We start from the raw sequence: 19,118 nt of genomic DNA, 5'->3' as shown, positions 1-19,118 counted from the left end.
TGGTGTTTGAATTTGCATACCAAAGGGTGCGAGGTTTGCGAGCCCTATTGAACCCATTTAGACCCGAGTTAAAAACGTTCACTTTGAAGGAATATATATATATTCAAAGATTTTGCGCCACATTTTTACGATTTCTTTCAAAAATAGCAGACCTACAAGCTCGTAGCGCGCCACTCGGTGGCGCGCTACGAGCTTGTAGATCCAGACCTGATATGTAGCCTAGATGTTGTGTGCGTGCGTGCATGCGTGCATGTGTGCGCGCGCGTGTGTGTGTTCAAATTCAGAGGCGCTTCATTGGCATGAGAAGACATACGTACGCATTGCCAAAGCATTGAAGTGTCAAAAAATAAACTCAATTTAAGAACAAGAAAATGGGGAACATTGGTAAAACAGAGCTATGTTTAGGTCTCCATCTCCCGCATGCACAGACACATAAATGCATGCGTGCACCGCACTCTCGCTCACACGCACGCACACACACACACACACACACACACACAGTGGTTTTTGCCTCGGGCTTAACCTCTGGTGTGTATTTGGATAAGAGAGCAAAACATCTGGGAGAGCAAATGCTTGGTGTTGTTGCTTGTGTGATGGTGCCACGCACGCACGCACGCACACGCACGCACACACACACGCACACGCACACAGACACTGCTCGGTGAAACCAATTTCTTCGGAAGACACGATACCGGAACGGTCACATCGGTCGTCGAACGACGCCGATTCCGAAGCGGCTTTCGGAAACATCTGTAAAGCCTTTTACCAACGGAAAGCTTGGCGAACCGCACACACGCACACAGACACACACACACACACACACACTGACACACACACACACACACACCCCGAATAAACTTTCCCTCTTCACTCACAGCGGTGTGGAAACACGCCGACCTCTCTGCAAAGGTCACAGGATATAATGCCTCAGCGTTTAGTTGGAAAAACAGCTCGCTGTCGAAAGCTCCTTGGATGACTTTTTGAAAGGATTTGCGGCCCCGCCCATTCCGACCACTCACTTGGTCTTTTTTGGGTGTTTTTAATGGTCAACCAATCGATTACAGTCCAGCTTGGATCAGCGTGACTATAACGTTGTATACTTTTCGGTTACTAATCACCGGTTGGTATATATGTAATAATGTATGTATTGCTCCTATAGATGTTGTGCAATACACTCATTATCATTACACATATATCTCTGGGATCATGTGATCAAGATGTGCAGATTTTTCAATCCCAATCTGCTGTGACTGCCTTCCATAACATTCCTATATATGCAGGCAACCCCCGGCAAACATTTCCATTATTTTCTTTTAATACTTTAATACCGTATTATCAATATACAAAAAAAAAAAAGTTTGTGTTTTTTTGTTTTGCCAAATATTTATTCCCACAGTTTGGGGGAAAAGCTGCCTGGGAAATCCCTTGTTGTTGTTTTTTTTGATATTTTGATACTGAGCTATGCGAGAATTTGAGGAGGTTTAGAGATGATCCCTGCTATAGTACTCATAATAATCAATCAATAGAGCTTTCTCACCCAGCGCATATACCGTCGCTGTCGGGCAGAAACCTCTTATCTCCATTATTTCAACCTTTTGTGTTTTTCTTTTTTTTTTTGTATTTTGTTTTTTTCATAAATGAATGTCCGACTTGATCGTATACTAACGGCGTCACACGGAAGCATCGACAGTAGCGGATCTGCAAGTGTGTGTCTAGCTCGCTAATTGATGCTTTTGAAGTTGAAATCATGTTATGCTTTAGCTAGTGAAAAATAGCAGACCTACAAGCTCATAGCGCGCTACGAGCTTGCAGGTCTGCTATTTGTTTTGAAAAGTCGAAGAACGACTGGCACACAGAAAACATAGCCTTTTTCAGAAAACTGTCAGGATGTAGAGAAGACTTTTTTTTTTTTTTTTAATAATCTGATCTCGGGTCAGAATGCGCTAACCGATTCACTCCTCGTGCCTTCCAGAGCTCCTCCAATGGGGTGACGCTGGGGACGCCAAACAAAGCCACCATCACCATCCTGTCCAATGACAACGCCTTCGGGATCATTGGCTTCAACTCCGTAAGTAATTCCGCCAGCCGTCCACTTCCTTCCACATCGACGTCGGGAGTTTAAACGGAAACATGTCCCCTTTTTCTCTCTCTCCTGCTTTCGAAGAATGCAGAGAAAACCCTAATTATGTGCAGTTTATACTTGTGTGCCGGTCTGCTGTCTGTTCGTCCGCCCTCGGGCCGCGATCTCGCGAGCCCCAAAAATGTGATGGTTTCAGACGAGCATTGAGCCGAAGCTCTCCACTATACCATGGAGTGTTTCACAGAGACATTCTGGGGGAGACTATAGTCTCGTTCGTACACCAGTAGTTCTAGTTCGGGGGGGAGGGGGTTCCAGCCTCCAGGTGGTCTAAAATCTCTAAATGATGGAGATTTTAGTTGGCAATGGTAACCAAAAATTGACCCCTACAGATCTTTAACCCATTTTAGGCCTGACGTCGGAAATAAAACAAAACTCTCGCCGTGAAAGAATATATATTCAAAGATTTGTGCCGCATTTTTTGCCGCAAAAAAATAGCAGACCTACGAGCTCCTAGCGCGCGCTACGAGCTTGTAGGTCTGCTAGTATTTTCCAATAGCTGAAGTATAACATAATGCTTAGTTAAAACACCAAAAGGGTTTCCCGTACAGAATGGGTTGACTCTTAAGTTTCAGGCCGAGACTCTTGTTTTGCACCATGTCCGTCCATCCGCGTGTGTATCCGTCCGTCCGTCCGTCTGTGAGCAGCTAATCGTTGGCGTGATCGGCATTTCTTTGAGCGGCGCTAGTCCCTCCAATACGTGGCTTTTGAAGAGTATACGGGTATAGCCTTATGGCAGCCAAGTCTATGGACTTTACTGCTTGTTTAGGGCACAACGTGACGACATAAGACGCCACGTGGCCGATATAAACGTGTTTGTGTAAACGCAAACATTGGCTTGTGATTGGCTGATCGCCCCATAGCGGTGATTTTATTGGCTGAGCAAAGCACTAATTGAAGATAAAAGATGAGGGCAGGATTTTTGTGTTTCTTGTGTGAACATTTGTATGTCCGTCCCAGCACGGAATGAGCACGGAAAGTTGCAACGCGATAAACTCTGTCATTTCTCGACCGTTTTGGACGTGGGAAGGCTCGCCGGAACCCGGGCCGGCCCCCCTCGGAAGGGGTGTGACAGGTGTGATTCTGACGTTATCGAAACTCGTGGCCTAATTACAAGCGTATTTTTAGGACATGTTTACTATGCTTTATAATCAATGTCATCATTGTTTTATCTTACAGTCCTATATGCATACAGTCCAAAGAACTAAAGAAATGAGTGATGGAAGTGGGTGGGTTTTGGGTCATAAGTCACCCTGCAAGGGTCCACCTGTGTGTGTGTGTGTGTGTGTGTGTGTGTGTGTGTGTGTGTGTGTGTGTGTGTGTGTGTGTGTGTGTGTGTGTGTGTGTGTGTGTGTGTGTGTGTGTGTGTGTGTGTGTGTGTGTGTGTGTGTGTGTGTGTGTGTGTGTGTGTGTGTGTGTGTGTGTGTGTGTGTGTGTGTGTGCGCGCGCGTGTGCGTGCGTGGTTGCTAACGGGGGTTTTACAGAGCTTTCTGGGGGCCTTCACTTATCCGTGGGAGACTTTGCGGGGGTTTCTATGGTAACCGTGCTGTAGTGATTTGGCTTGCCTGAGAATCAATAATGCCCTCCTGGCCTGCATGGGTAGAGAGACGGACATGTTTGTTTAACCCATTCTGACCTGAGATCAGATTCTAAAAAATGTCTTCTTAATGCTGACCAGTTTTCTGAAAAAGCCATGTTTCTATGTCGGTCGTTCTTCGATTTTTCAAAAATAGCAGACCTATACAACCTATGAGCTTGTAGATCTGCTGTTTTTCAACAGCCCTAAGCACAACATAATGCTAACACCAAAAGGGGTTCCCGCCCCAAAAACGAGTTGACCTACAGGCCTTCTATAGAACAGTATAGTTCTCAAACGTTTTTCGTGCCCAAGGAAGGTATATAAATCATGTTGTGAAAAGTAAAACCTCTGGATTTTAACGGAATATTGACCTGCGTGTTTCCTTTTTTCATGAGAAAAAGACAAATATTCCTATTGGAGAACAAGTAAAATGAGAGTAAAACAAGTAAGAACAGTATTGTGACAGGTTAAAAACACATCAGCTCGGGAATGCTATTCCGAACAGGTGGGTTTTCAGTGTCTAATGTGTAATGTGTAAAAAATGAAGTGCATACGTGTGAAGGTTAAGGATGTCGTCATAGGCAGTGGGAGACTTCTCACATGCCCTGTTTTCCTGAACAGCTGTGTCGTTGTCATTCTTAGCGCAATAGTCGAGCTGTGTATAATGTATACAATGCTCGCCATACTCACGTGAGATGTGACAAGTATATAGCAGACTATGGACATTTATTTGGTAAGCATCGATATATATATTATAGCATCCCTGATAAGTCTGGCAGACGGCTGTAACTTTTATTCACAATCTCCGTTTTCCTGCTCTGTTCTCCCCTCCTCCTCCTCCTCGTTCACCCCGCACTCTCTCTCTCTCTCTCTCTCTCTCTCTCTCTCTCTCTCTCTCTCTCTCTCTCTCAGAGTGAAGAGATCATAGTGGATGAGCCCACGCGGGGGAGCAGCCAATATGTCCCCGTCACCCTGCTCCGTGAGAAGGGGACGTATGGGACGGTGACGGTGTACTTTGAGGTGCGAGAGGTGCACTGTGGGACACGACGGGACTGACCCGAACGCAATGCTTCACAATGTCCCCTGATATTGCGTGGGCATTGTTTAAGATGACCTTTTCACCCACAGTGGTGGAAAAGGTTATAGTTATGATAACTGTATTTGTATATTTTTTGGTATTTTTGCACTTGAGCATTTCCAATTTCCAAATACTTTTACTTCTACTCCACTATACATCTCGGATCCAAATATTGTGCTTTTTTTCCTCCACTGCCATGTATTTCACGCCTTTTTGTTACTAGTTACTTATACTACTTAACCATTTTGGACTGAGGTCGATAAAAGAAAGGCTTCTAAATCCTAATATTTGTTTCTATGTCAGTGGTGCTCAACTGCTGACCTACAAGCCCCGTAGCGCACCACTCGGTGGCACGCTATCAGCTTGTAGACACTTTCTATACATTTTAAAACTTGAAATGGCTCATTCTGCTCAATGAGTGCCATACCAATATTTTGTACTATTACTCGAAGTACATTTCGAATTGTACTTGTAACAGAGTAGTATTGGTACTTGTACGTGAAGTAGAAACGAGTACTTTTTTTTAAGTTAAGTTAAACCTGTACGTGACCAGCTCAGGGTCCCATTGGTTGTCCCCGCAGGTGGGTCACAAGTGGACCCCCCCCCCCTCACGTTTCACATGAACCCATTCTGACCTGAGATCAGATTCTAAAAATGTCTTCTACTTCCTGACAGTTTTCCATTCTGACCCGAGATCAGATATCTAAAAATGTCTTCTGCGTCGGTCGCTCTTCGACTTTTCAAAAATAGCAGACCTATACAAGCTCGTAGCGCGCCACTCGGTGGCGCGCTACGAGCTTGTAGGTCTGCTATTTTTCGATAGCTAAAGCGCGACATGATGCTAACACCGAAATGGGTTAACGCAGACGCACGCGCACACAATCGCACATGACAAGACATTGACCAGACCTGTACCGTGTGTGTGTGTGTGTGTGTGTGTGGTCAGATCTCTGGAGGTCCAAACCCGGCCGTTGAAGACCTGAGACCAGACCGAGGGAACATCACCATCCACCCTGGGCAGGCTGTGGTCAACTTCACCGTCCTCATTGTGGACGACCAGGTATAGGTCCAGGGTTCCCCAATTAATTTTCCTGAAGGGGCCATATTTTGACTATAGGGTACCAGGCTGGGGGCCGAGTTCGGATCACACCTTAGAAAGCACGAGTGTCTATTTCAAACAGTGTTTTTTTTTGTTGACCGGGGGTCATATTTTCATTTAGATCAAGAGTTATTCACGTTTTTTTTTAGATTTTCGATCTCATCCACTAAAATGGATGGATGACGTCCCAACCCGGAAATGTCATCGGGTCGTGGGTTTCAGAGTAAAAGCGTCCAGACAACTCTGGGCACCCCAGAGCTCCTATTTTGAAGAACTTCCGGCACCGATTGTGTTTTAATGGGTTAATGGATGGTGTCAAAGGCATTCCACACGTTGGTGGCTGAGCAGCAGCAGAAGGACAAACGTATCCATGGGTGTCCATAACATCTGGGTGGTGTCAGACAGGCATGTAACGATGCACTCAACTCACGATGCGATACGTAGTCACGATATGAGGTTCACGATACGACTTTTCACGATATTTTAAAACGCAAAATAAATGACAAATGACCGAAGAATCTTTTTTTATGATTTACCTCCCCCCCACAAGCTTTTTTCATAATCTTCGTTTACTGTTCATGTAAAATGACTTAATCTCTGTGCAACAGCTGTAGAACTTGTTTAGAACCTATAGCTTGAATTAATGTTTAAGTGCCAAGGACGTCAAGACGTCTTGGTTTTCAACCCAAAAAAAATCCATATTCATCCATATTTTGAAAATTCCTCTAATCTGGTGTACAGGTGATGACGTGCACATTCACATGCATAATAGAATTACAAATTCTTTCTTTCTTTATATTGGGCACTCAGAGCCTAAACTGGCTCTTAAGGGAGGCTTCTACTGTTGAAAGTGACTGCATGGAGGAATATGATTAAAGCTCACATTTAATATCTCACACACACACACACACACACACACACACACACACACACACACACACACACACACACACTACAATTCACTAGCCCCCCCCCCATGGTTACATGCCTAAGTATCAGATCATGGCCCACTACCTCTGGTGTGGCGTGGGCTGTGTGGGCGTCACTCCCTTCGGAGAAGCACTATAGTTCCACAGGTTCTGTGCGCTGCTGACGTTCCGTGTCATTCCTCTGCCACTCCTCCTCCTCCTCCCTCTGCCCCTCCTCCTCCTCCTCCTTCCTTCCAGATCCCCGAGGACGACGAGGTGTTCGTGGTCAGGCTGACGGGCGCGGCGGGCGGGGCCCTCCTCAGCCCCAACGCCAGCTCCGTTGGCGTCCGGCTGCGCATCCGGCGCAACGACAGCCCGCTGCGCTTCTCCCAGTCGGTGCTGGTGGTGGCCGAGACGGCCGGTGTCGTCGCCCTGACGCTGACCCGCGGGCGGCTCACCGACGGCGGGCCGCTGGTCGGCTCCGTTGACACCGAGGTCATACTGTTTTTGAGTTTTTATTTATTATTTTAAACCCTCTAAAGACCCACATTAATTTCAACTTGCAAAAAAAGAGATTTCAACCTTACTACTACGTTGTACTACTAGGAATTAGGTTAAAAAAAGATGTAAAAAAAAAAAAGGTTTGATGAAAATGTTATGCACATTATATGATAATTATATAATATAATAAATTAATAATTTACATTTGGGGATATCTTTCACAATAATGAATAGAACATGTTCTAGACATTCTAATGATCACAAAAAAAAAATATTACAATCATTTTACTTACTTTTATTAGGGTTAAAGGTCAAAAGTCATAGGTTGAAATTTGTTCAAAAGTCCAGACATTTTTAATTTGTGTGAATTTCAGCCTCTGTGGGGGGGTATTTATATGCAAATATCATGACCAATGGCATTGCAATGAACATCACTGATGACGTTCAGGTGAAAAAAAGAACAGAAGAAAATAATAATAATTAAGTAATTAATTAAAATATAACAACTATAAAGCAACGCTGTGTCTTAGAGGGTTAAGCACACGTGATTATTCCAGTGGTTCTGAAGAAATGCGGTTTGTCGGAGCTTCTCGGGTGGCACAGGGATACAGTTTTCAGACTGTGAACCCCCCCTCCCCCCAAAAAATTATCATTTGAACCCCGACAAGCCCTTAGTTTGTGAAAATATCCAAACTACAAGCTCACAACGCCTTGCACTGAGACCGGTTCAGTTCTTTTTGGTTTTTAGTCCATGAGCCAGAGCTCCAAAATTGGTGGGCAAACTACACCCTATATTAAAAGTAGAGTAAGTGATTTCACTCAAAAAACCTTAGGTTTCGTTTTTGGCTGTGGGACCTAAGCCTTCGTCCAATCAGGATAGAGAGTCAAAAACGAAACCTACGGTTTTTTGACCCCCAGGGGTTAACTGGGGACAGGGAGGAACTCCTTATATGGTCAGCACACTCTATAGTAGAGAGGATTATCACAACAAAACAAAAAAATAAGTGATTTGAATTAAGTGAAATCACTTACTCTACCTTTAAATTGTTTATAGGATCAATACAAGTAAATTAATACATGATAACCCTTCCACAGTAGTAGCTTTTTCATATTTTTGATTATTTGGCATATTTTCCTACATAATGCCTCATTTGCATATTTAAAAAAATGTAAAATTTGTAATACAATAAATCATCGTCTTCGCGTATAAGTACTCAATTGGGGAAGTTTAACGGTGATAACAATCTTAATATACAGTAGGTATGGTTTTGCCTACTCGATTCATCTAATTTAACATTTGTGGAGTTGGTCACCTGACCAAAAGCGGTTAACAAAACTGGTCGACATGTTCTGTTGCCCCAACACGGGCAGAAACAAGGCCTTTTAACCAGGCTACTTACACACACTACAACTCGCTTACAATTCGCAAACCTGGCAACACTGTTCCGTGTTCTCATAGGCCCTCCAGGCCCGCCCCCACAGCTACTTTTCAGTCTCACAATCGGCCATCTTGCTTTTTACTTCGATGCGCGAGTGGACATTTAATGCAAATACATTAATTATAGCTCCAGCAAGCAAACACAAACACCTCAACTCCATCTCATTGTGAATAAGAATTCCGAGGGGAAAAATAATTTTTGGAACGCCACTTTCACCCAGTATGAAGCTAAATGTGGAAGCCGTGTGTGTCACACCAACACTGGTGACCCAGAGAATCCTGTGCCGATTCTCAGGCATCTGGCCTGAGGCACTGCCTGCGAGTTGGCTCTGCGTGCGCTTTTTCCAACTCTCACTGATTTATCCAGCTCACACGTCAATCACAGTCAGCAGCTCTCAGCCTGCACACACACGCACGTCTGTCTTGCGCACACGCGCACACACACACACATACACACACACACACACACACACACAGAGACACAGAATAGGCATGCAGGCTAAGGCGAGTGGCAATTTAATGCAAATAAATTATTTATAGGTCCAGCAAGCAAATCATGATGGTCTGTAGGTCACAATCACATTCCGATTTGAGGGGTTGTGTTTTGTATGACATTTTGGCCAGTAGTTTTATATCTATCTCAGCTTTTGCCTGATAGCACACATGCTAACAGTGCTGACCACAACGTTAGCAGCATTTGATGACAGCTTGCCATAGCAACGTACAGTGTGCGCAGACCTAACGTGAGCTTCTGGGACAGAAACTTGCGTTTTCATGACAGCAGCAGCTGCTGCACCCTGTGATAGATACTGTGCTAAAGATGCTAAAGCAACACAAAACAACATCCACACGCAAAACAAACCAGGGACCAGGGTTGCCACATATCGTGGATGTGAGAGTGAAACAAGCAACCAGGCCTAAAAAATAGGCCAGTTCAAAGTAGGTAAATCAGAAATGGTCCGGAAATTAGTCTTAAAATAATCAATTATAGTGTTGACTGTCACACTTTGTTGTCTAATGTTGTTTCAGAGCAGTGGAACTCAAACATTTCCATGTCAAGGACTACCAATAGATAAACAAGTCCAAAGTAGCTTATAATGATCAGACTTGGCAACACTGTCTCTAGGTTGAACGTTCGACTTTACAAGCTCACACATATGAAATATGTTTTTTTGAATCTTCAAACTGAGACATATTTGATGATAATACTGTTAGCACAGTCATCATACTCCAAGAGCATACAAATGGAACCAAATGGACCCTGATTTTCCCAGAGAGCAAATGGTATCAAATGGGGGTCTGTGGCCTAATGCATTTCAAACTGGGGCTTCTTGCTATTATATTCTCTGCATATCTTATCAACTTGGGGTGAATATTTCACCACAATACTTTACTGAATATTTCACAAGAATATAACACAAGAGTCAAATGTACGGTCAAATGTAATCACAATATAGGCTACAGATGTACATATTTATGACACAGTAAAATGTCGAAAATTAGTGCTATCCCCCCCCCCCCACACACACACACACACACGACAGGCAAGGCTGTTGTTTGCATCGTTAGCAGGCAGCAGCTACCTTGCCACTGCTCTCTGTGACTGTAGTTGTTTCACCATGTTTGCGTATTTATGAGAAATAAAAAACACTTTCTGTTATTGCAACGACACTGGGATGAGCCCGGCGAAGCCGGGCGAAATTCTAGTAATTAACGTTTCAATTTTGGAGCTCATGGACTATAAGAACCAACAAAGAACTGAACCGGTTCCCACTGGGAAGCAACCGGTTTGGAAAAAGGTGGGCCGGCTGAGAGGCATTCGGCACAACGATGCCCGATCGTGCACAACGTTTGCCCTCTTCCTCACGTCAAAACATTTTTTTTGTACAATTTGCCCCGGTGGCCGTACACAGGTGTCCGTGCAGTACGCGGTGGTCACCGGCGAGGGCGCGGGCAGCGCCACGCCGGCCGTGGACTTCGTGGACCTGCAGCCGGCGCCCACCGCCACCTTCCCCCCGTTCGTCTACGAGGTGCGGCTGCTCTTCCGCGTGCGCGACGACGACGTCCCGGAGATCGCCGAGTCCTTCACCGTGGTGCTGCGCGAGGCCACGCTGCGAGGCGACGCCGTGCTGGCGGCGCCGCCCGGGGACGCCGTGCTGGTCACCATCGAGCCCAACGACAAGCCCCACGGCGTGCTGTCCATCGTTGTCGTCGGCGGCGGCGGCGGCGGCACGCCGCCCGGCCACCCGCTCAGCATCAACGAGGACTCCATACAGAGGTGTAGTATAACCGCCGTGTCTCCTCCACTCTCTCCGGAATAGTCCTTTTCTTTGCTATTATATGCCGTCGAGGAAAAGGAGTCCGTTGTTTTAGCAGAACTGGTGATTTAACTCCATTCTGACCTGAGATCAGATTCATACGATGGTTTCCACTGGACACACACACAGGTCTGGAAAAAAATGTCAGTCCTTCTTCGGTTTTTTAGCAGACCTATACAAGCTCGTAGCGCGCCACCGAGTGGCTATTAGGCCTGTCAAAAAAAATCGATTCGAGTTAGAATCGCGATTCTAATGCCGTCCGATTCAGAATCGATTCTTTTTTTTTTTTTTTTTTTTTTTACAAATGTACCTGTGCATGTATAGTGCATTTACTACCAGCTAAGCTAAGCCTGCCAATTGTATTTATTTTACACCTGTTTTAATACTAATGTATTGTTCTGGTATTGAGTGAGAAGAGATTTTGTAACTTTTGTACTGGTTCAAATTTGTGCAAGCTAAATAAATTAGACATGTTCTTACTCTTGGATTTAACCTTTGTGTGTTTAAATCATTCAGTTGATAAAACCTTTACAATTATACAAGCTTTTTACTAAATGCACTCTGCTTTCATGCCAGAAGACTGGAGTAGATCATGCTAAAATTCTATTTAATTGTTTTTAATAAAAAAGAAAAAACTGCTTTAGAATCGAAAAAAATCTTTTTTGAATCGAGAATCGGAAAAATCGAAAAGATCGTTTTTGAATCGAATCGTCACCCCAAGAATCGGAATCGAATCGAATCGTGGGACACCTAAAGATTCGCAGCCCTAGTGGCTATGCCTCATTATAAAGGGCTTTATCGTGTTTAATGATTGGATTATGACCGCTTTGCACCTGTAATTATACGGAACATCGCGGTGCATTTGTGCTTGACCTCGGTCGTCCATGGCTTAGTGGCTTCATGTATCATTGCCGTGACACTTATTCCCGTGTAATACGATTATTCTTTTCTTTGAAACCTCAAAGTGTGGCTCATAATAACCAACATTCTCTTATGTTAAACCGTCCCTTCATAACCAGCAGTGGACACAGTGATGGAAGAAGTACTCCATTAGTCCATTATTTGACTTACTTGCAGAAATTATTAATTATTAGTTTGTGTTAAAAATCCACTTGACATGCGCCTTAAGCACCAAAAGGAAAAGTACTCATTATGCAGAATGTCCAATTTCACACGTTCTCATTATGTATAAAAATCCTTAAATTGCAGATGTGCTTGTAAATCGCCTATTTTCAAATTGCCAAAGGATATATATATATATATATATATATATAGGACTGCAGTGGTTTTAGAATAATGAGCACGCTTCACAGGCTGAACAGCCTCTCGTCTTCAGTAAAAAAAAAAAAAAAAAATTTAAACTTTCGCTTCTCGCTTACTTTTCTTAGTGGGAACACACCTCACATCTAAAATACGGGGTGCATACTTAGTTTAGACTATAGTCATTGGTTAGACATGGGTTAAGGTTATAGGTTTAGGTGTGCTGCCCCCGTGGGAGGTGAGGGTTTGAGATAGGTTGTAGTTGTATAGGACTAATGACTGGTCTAACCAATGACTAGTCTAAACCAAAAACTGTCTAAACTAAGTACTGCACCCCTAAAATACACCTTTTGGCCAAAATGTAAAAAAAGAATCCCCCCGGGGCGTCACGACACGAGGCGCTATTATAGAATAGCGCTTGCTGTCTTTACGGGGCTGCCTGGAGCCACACATTATCATTATGATGATTATCATTATGAGCCGGGGCGGTGCTTATACACGCCCGCACGGCATGTGCTTGTAAGGCAATCAAGCGCTCCCCTTCCCCATGATGCAGTACAGCTGCGGAATCAGCTGCGGATGATATATAAAGTGATTGAAGGAGTGGCGTTATCGGTGTAATTTACACCGGTCACGTGACGGTATAACCAGCCAATCAGAATCGAGTATTGGGGACTATACCCATTTTAGAACAGCTATATTTTGACACTTAGTTTAGCTTCAATCCACATGGGAAGACCAAGAAGTGCCATCTCTCTCCCCTCCCCCTCCTCCCCCTCCTCTCTCTCCTCCGTCAAGGTTCGAACCACAAAACGCGCGTTAGAGATTAAACAACAAATAACAGCCAGAACCAGCAACTGCATTTACTTAATCACATGTGAAAAATGTGGTTTACAATATGTCGGAGAAACGGGTAAAACAAGAGGTACTAGGCTGGGACGACACGGATACAATATTAACAATGCCAAAAAAGACAACCACAAGATTCGTGCAACATTTCATGGCTCACGCCATTGAAGCTCTAAAATGCGCTGGACTTCAACACAATCCCAACTGGACAGTAGGACAAAGACGTTCTAATGAAAAACAGTGGATTAAGAACCTCAACACGGATTTTCCTGGAGGCTTAAACATGCCTAAAATCAGATCTCGAACACAACAAAACTTAAACTCGGGATTAAACTGGAGTAAATCTAAAAGTGATTGGATCAGACTTCCTTCGGATACATGGCGAATGCATTTATTCCTTGCACTGTGCCTACAGTCACTAGGCACAGTGCACTGAAGTTTTTAAATTCTCCCCCGTCAAGGTTCGAAGGCATCTCCGTGGTGAGGAACGGGGGGAACTATGGCGACGTGTCGGTCAACTGGACCATCAGCCGGAACGCCTCCGGCGACTCCTCCCCGGTGTCGGAGGACCTGAGCCCCGCGGCGGGCACGCTGCGCTTCGGGGCGGGCCAGACGAGCGCCCCGCTGCCCCTGCACGTCGTGGCGGACCAGCTGCCCGAGGAGGCGGAGCCCTTCGTCCTCCGACTGCTGCCCGACTCGGTGACCGGCGGGGCGGAGGTGGACGAGCCTATGGAGGTGGGTGTGTGTGTGTGTGTGTGTGTGTGTGTGTGTGTGTGTGCGTGTGTGTGTGAACATGCACATTATTACCACTCTTTGCTGGGGAGAAGTCTGCAGGGGTTGGACAGCATCTGGAGGATGTGGTGGTCGCGGCGTGTGTGCGCGCGCGTGTGTGTGTGTGGCTACTGTCAGATGAAGTGTTAAAGTTGGCACACTGCAGAAATGGACGTCTCAGTGTGTCACTGACTCTGCACCATGGGTGTTCCCTTAATGTGGCTGATCGAAAAACAACGCTCAGACACCAGGGATACTCTGTGTGTGTGTGTGTGTGTGTGTGTGTGTGTGTGTGTGTGTGTGTGTGTGTGTGTGAGCGCGCGCTCATGTGTTTTAGAACTGCCATCTTTGTCCCAGCGTGACCTGGCTCTTTCTGTGAGGAAAGGGTGCACTTATATAGGAAGCAGACAATTGAACACCAAGATTGACACCCAGACCTGGTTTAATCTTTAATGCTGCAGGCTTAAAATGTAGGTGCTGCAGCCCTCAAGCTCTTGGGGGCACCAGGCCAAAAATGGACTGGACTATAGTGCAAGTAACAGCGCCAATAATGTCTTGCCAACCAGAGGAGAGACGCCATATATAGGGTCCGTGTGGTTCAAGATGCTAGATGAGACACATCCAGAGCTCGGCCTCGTGGGTGCAAAACACACTAAACAAAATGCAAAACATACGTTTAGGGCAAACCCAGGTGGCTGCGAAGGCCGCAGAGTCTGCTTGTCATTTTGTTCAGAGAGAGAGAGAGAGAGCTGTCTCAGCACAAACTCCCTCATATGCGGATTAGAGGAGGGGCGGCCTCCTTTGAAGCAGGACAACTTAATCAGTGTTAAGTGTCGTCCATGGCATGCTTAATCCATCACACCCCTCTGAAGAGCAAATCAGTCAGGCGATGCCGTAGACGGCCGTGCGTGGGTCCATCCATCCCCCGTGGGCCAAATGAATGAGCTGCACTTTTTAAAAGCTCATGAAAACTATTCTGGCAGACTTAGTAGGGGTTTAATTAGAGAGGATGACTCGCTAAAATTAGCTCCGGGTTTCTGTTTTACTACTCTATATGCTTCCTTCTGATGCACTCTCCTTACATCTCTCCTCTCCTCTCCTCTCCTCTCCTCTCCCCTCCCCTCCCCTCCTGACAAGTGTCATTAATTTAAAAAAAAAGTACTACGAAGCACAGTAAAATTTATTTATAACGATGCCTTTTTCTGTATCGAAATCTATCTGTTTTCCGTCTATAATGCTCGCAATGCATTGTTAACTTGCAGATCTGCTATTTTCACTATTTTAAATTGTGGTTCATGTGGCTAATTTAAAATGTTTTGGTCAATTTGGGTTCCGGGGGTCCCTTCTTAGAAATGTAAGTGTAGCATATAGTGGCTCTGTGGAGCCCTCTGTCTGACGGTCAAAAAGCCTAATATCTCCCCCATCCAAAGGGGGGTTCACCTTTTTTTAGGTTATAGTGGTTAAGATGTTGGCTTTCCAGTTGGGAGACCTGCAGGGTTCGAATCCCGGGCATTACTGTAGTACTGTAACGAGTACAGTACAGATACTTAGAGCTTAAGATTTCAGCCCCGCCCCCAGTTTGTTCCAATTATGTCACGGGCGTTGGGTTTGGACTCGGGCTGGATCTTTGTTGGGCTGGGCCGGGTCGGGGCTCAAATTATTAGACCCGGTTTAGAGCTCCAACGGGGTAGTGGTGGACAGTAAGGCAGTTAACCCGTTCTGACCTGAGATCAGATTCATACGAGGTTTCCACTGGACACACACTGGGTCTGATGAACCCATTCTGACCTGAGATCAGATTCATACGAGGTTTCCACTGGACACACACTGGGTCTGATGAACCCATTCTGACAGACCAGATCAGATCAGATTCTAAAAAAAAATGTCAGTCGTTCTTCGACTTTTCAAAAAATAGCAGATCTACAAGCTCATAGCGCGCCACCGAGTGGCTATTTTTCAATAGCTAAAGCATAACGTGATGCTACCACCAAAATGGGTTCCCGTTCAGAATGGGTTAAAACTGTCTTACTGACTGTCTACCACTTATCCCCGTTTTCAGTGTTTTGTGTGTCCACACACTGAGAGTGAGTGAGTGAGTGAGTCGCCGCACAGCGAGGTCATCGCACACGTGGGGCGGGGTGGTGGTTACAGGTCCAGGGGCAAGGCAGAGGATTCATTTTGGTTAAATAAGAGAGTGCAGCAAAACCCCAAACTGAAGGAGAACGTCAAGTCATTGCCGTTAATCCTTTTGCGATGACAGAAACCTCAGCCTCATTTGATTCATTGATTGAAACCTCATTAGCTCATCTGTGTCTCTCCCTCCTTTTCTCTGTACTGTACTGTACTGTACTGTACTGTACTGTACTTCTTCTAATCAAGACTTAATGACCGACGAGGGTTGTGTGGTGGTGTGACCATGCACACATGAGGACAGGGTTTTCCCAAATGTCCCTCCATCCTCTCTTGTCGCTAAATGCAACCGGTGTAAAGACCATGACTTTCAAAGCGGAAATACTATACATTTCACGTTGTTTAATCGGATAAGTAAGGAAAGGTTATTGTGACTGGAACAATCTTCCACTTTCACTCAGATCAAATGACTCCTCCTCCTCCTCCTCCTCCTCCATCCAGATGGTGTTCTACCTCCAGGACAGCGACGACGTCTACGGCCTGTTCCGCTTCCACCCGGAGCGGACGCAGGGCATCCGGAGCACGCCGGACGGCGGCCGCTTCCTGGCGCTCAGCTTCGCGCGGGAGGGCGGCGCCCTGGGCCGCGTGGCCCTGGGCCTCACGGCGCTCTACGTCCCGGCCGCGGCGGGGGCGGCGGCGGCGGCGGCGGCTCCTGACCGCGTCCTGAACGGGAGCGGCGCGGTCAGCGTGCTGTTCGCCGGGGGCCAGCGGGAGGCCAACCTCACGCTGCCCATCAGGAACGACGCCTTCCTGCAGAACGCCGCTCACTTCTTCATACAGGTATACAGTGGTGTCCCCCTTCGTCTGTACCAGGCTAGAACCTGTAGCGGTACCTATCAAACTAACCTCGCTCACCTCTTCATACAGACACACTAACCTCGCTCACTCCTTCATACAGACACACTAACCTCGCTCACCTCTTCATACAGACACACTAACCTCGCTCACTCCTTCATACAGACACACTAACCTCGCTCACTCCTTCATACAGACACACTAACCTCGCTCACTCCTTCATACAGACACACTAACCTCGCTCACCTCTTCACACAGACACACTAACCTCGCTCACTCCTTCATACAGACACACTAACCTCGCTCACTCCTTCATACAGACACACTAACCTCGCTCACTCCTTCATACAGACACTCTAACCTCGCTCACTCCTTCATACAGACACACTAACCTCGCTCACCTCTTCATACAGACACACTAACCTCGCTCACTCCTTCATACACAGACACACTAACCTCGCTCACTCCTTCATACAGACACACTAACCTCGCTCACCTCTTCATACAGACACACTAACCTTGCTCACCTCTTCATACAGACACACTAACCTCGCTCACCTCTTCATACAGACACACTAACCTTGCTCACCTCTTCATACAGACACACTAACCTCGCTCACTCCTTCATACAGACACACTAACCTCGCTCACCTCTTCATACAGACACTCTAACCTCGCTCACCTCTTCATACAGACACACTAACCTCGCTCACTCCTTCATACAGACACACTAACCTCGCTCACTCCTTCATACAGACACACTAACCTCGCTCACTCCTTCATACAGACACACTAACCTCGCTCACTCCTTCATACAGACACAGTAACCTCGCTCACTCCTTCATACACACACACTAACCTCGCTCACTCCTTCATACAGACACACTAACCTCGCTCACCTCTTCATACACACACACTAACCTCGCTCACCTCTTCATACAGACACACTAACCTCGCTCACTCCTTCATACAGACACACTAACCTCGCTCACTCCTTCATACAGACACACTAACCTCGCTCACTCCTTCATACAGACACACTAACCTCGCTCACCTCTTCATACACACACACTAACCTCGCTCACCTCTTCATACAGACACACTAACCTCGCTCACTCCTTCATACAGACACACTAACCTCGCTCACTCCTTCATACAGACACACTAACCTCGCTCACTCCTTCATACAGACACACTAACCTCGCTCACTTCTTCATACAGACACACTAACCTCGCTCACTCCTTCATACAGACACACTAACCTCGCTCACCTCTTCATACACACACACTAACCTCGCTCACCTCTTCATACAGACACACTAACCTCGCTCACTCCTTCATACAGACACACTAACCTCGCTCACTCCTTCATACAGACACACTAACCTCGCTCACTCCTTCATACAGACACACTAACCTCGCTCACTTCTTCATACAGGTACACTAACCTCGCTCACTCGTTCATACAGACACACTAACCTCGCTCACTTATGGTTAGCTTAGGGTTTGAGGCAGCTTGTCGTTTGTCGGAACCAGTGACTAGACTGAGCTAAGTACGGCACCCTCCCAGGCTAGCATACCACTGCTAATCTATTAAAGTTGACAATAGTCGGCATTATGTCATTGCGTCACACTAGACCAGCTAACCAAAAGTTTCAAATGATTGTAGTGGATTGTAGTGTAGAGTAAAAGTACAATATTTGCCTCTGAAATGTAGTGTAGAAGTAAAAGTATTGCAAATGGGAAATTCTCCAGTAAAGTAAAAAATAGTGTGTGTGTGTGTGTGTTGCATAAAGTGTGACATGTGTAAACACTGTGAACAGGACAAGGGTCTCGAGTCTGGCCTGCTTCCATTGGACAGCGTCCAACTGTCCAAGCCCAACAACAAACCACATCATTCAAAGACATGAACCAAAAAAAAAAGTACCTGCTTCACATTCTGTTAGCGGTGCTATAATTCTGTCCCACACTTTCACACACATTAGCAGACGCACGCACGTACACACGCACGCACACGGAAGAGGCAGAGGCAGATTGACGGTGACAAATGGCCAATACAGTCATCCATCCAACACACATCCGTAAAAAAGGGACAGAAATTGTAGCGCCAAAGAGCGGTTCGTTAGCGAAACAAAGTAGTGGCAATTAAACCTGAGAGATCCACCGAAACACTAACCCCCATACAACAAGCTGAA

General features: G+C 45.8%; 1 protein-coding gene across 1 annotated transcript in view; it reads left to right on the top strand.

The window, feature by feature from the left end:
- adgrv1 (adhesion G protein-coupled receptor V1) overlaps positions 1-19,118 on the top strand; it is a 306,098-nt gene that overhangs the window by 37,664 nt on the left and 249,316 nt on the right. The window contains 7 exon segments of the mRNA XM_080765672.1: positions 1,973-2,068; positions 4,629-4,736; positions 5,741-5,854; positions 7,060-7,296; positions 10,654-11,018; positions 13,629-13,902; positions 16,570-16,908. Of these exon segments, the coding sequence (XP_080621798.1) occupies positions 1,973-2,068; positions 4,629-4,736; positions 5,741-5,854; positions 7,060-7,296; positions 10,654-11,018; positions 13,629-13,902; positions 16,570-16,908 (1,533 nt within the window).

This window comes from Protomyctophum bolini, assembly GCF_963924005.1.
Source record: "Protomyctophum bolini genome assembly, chromosome: 6".
Taxonomy (NCBI): Eukaryota; Metazoa; Chordata; class Actinopteri; order Myctophiformes; family Myctophidae; genus Protomyctophum; species Protomyctophum bolini.
Note: the sequence above shows the minus strand (reverse complement) of the source record. Positions and strands in the feature narration are given on the sequence as shown.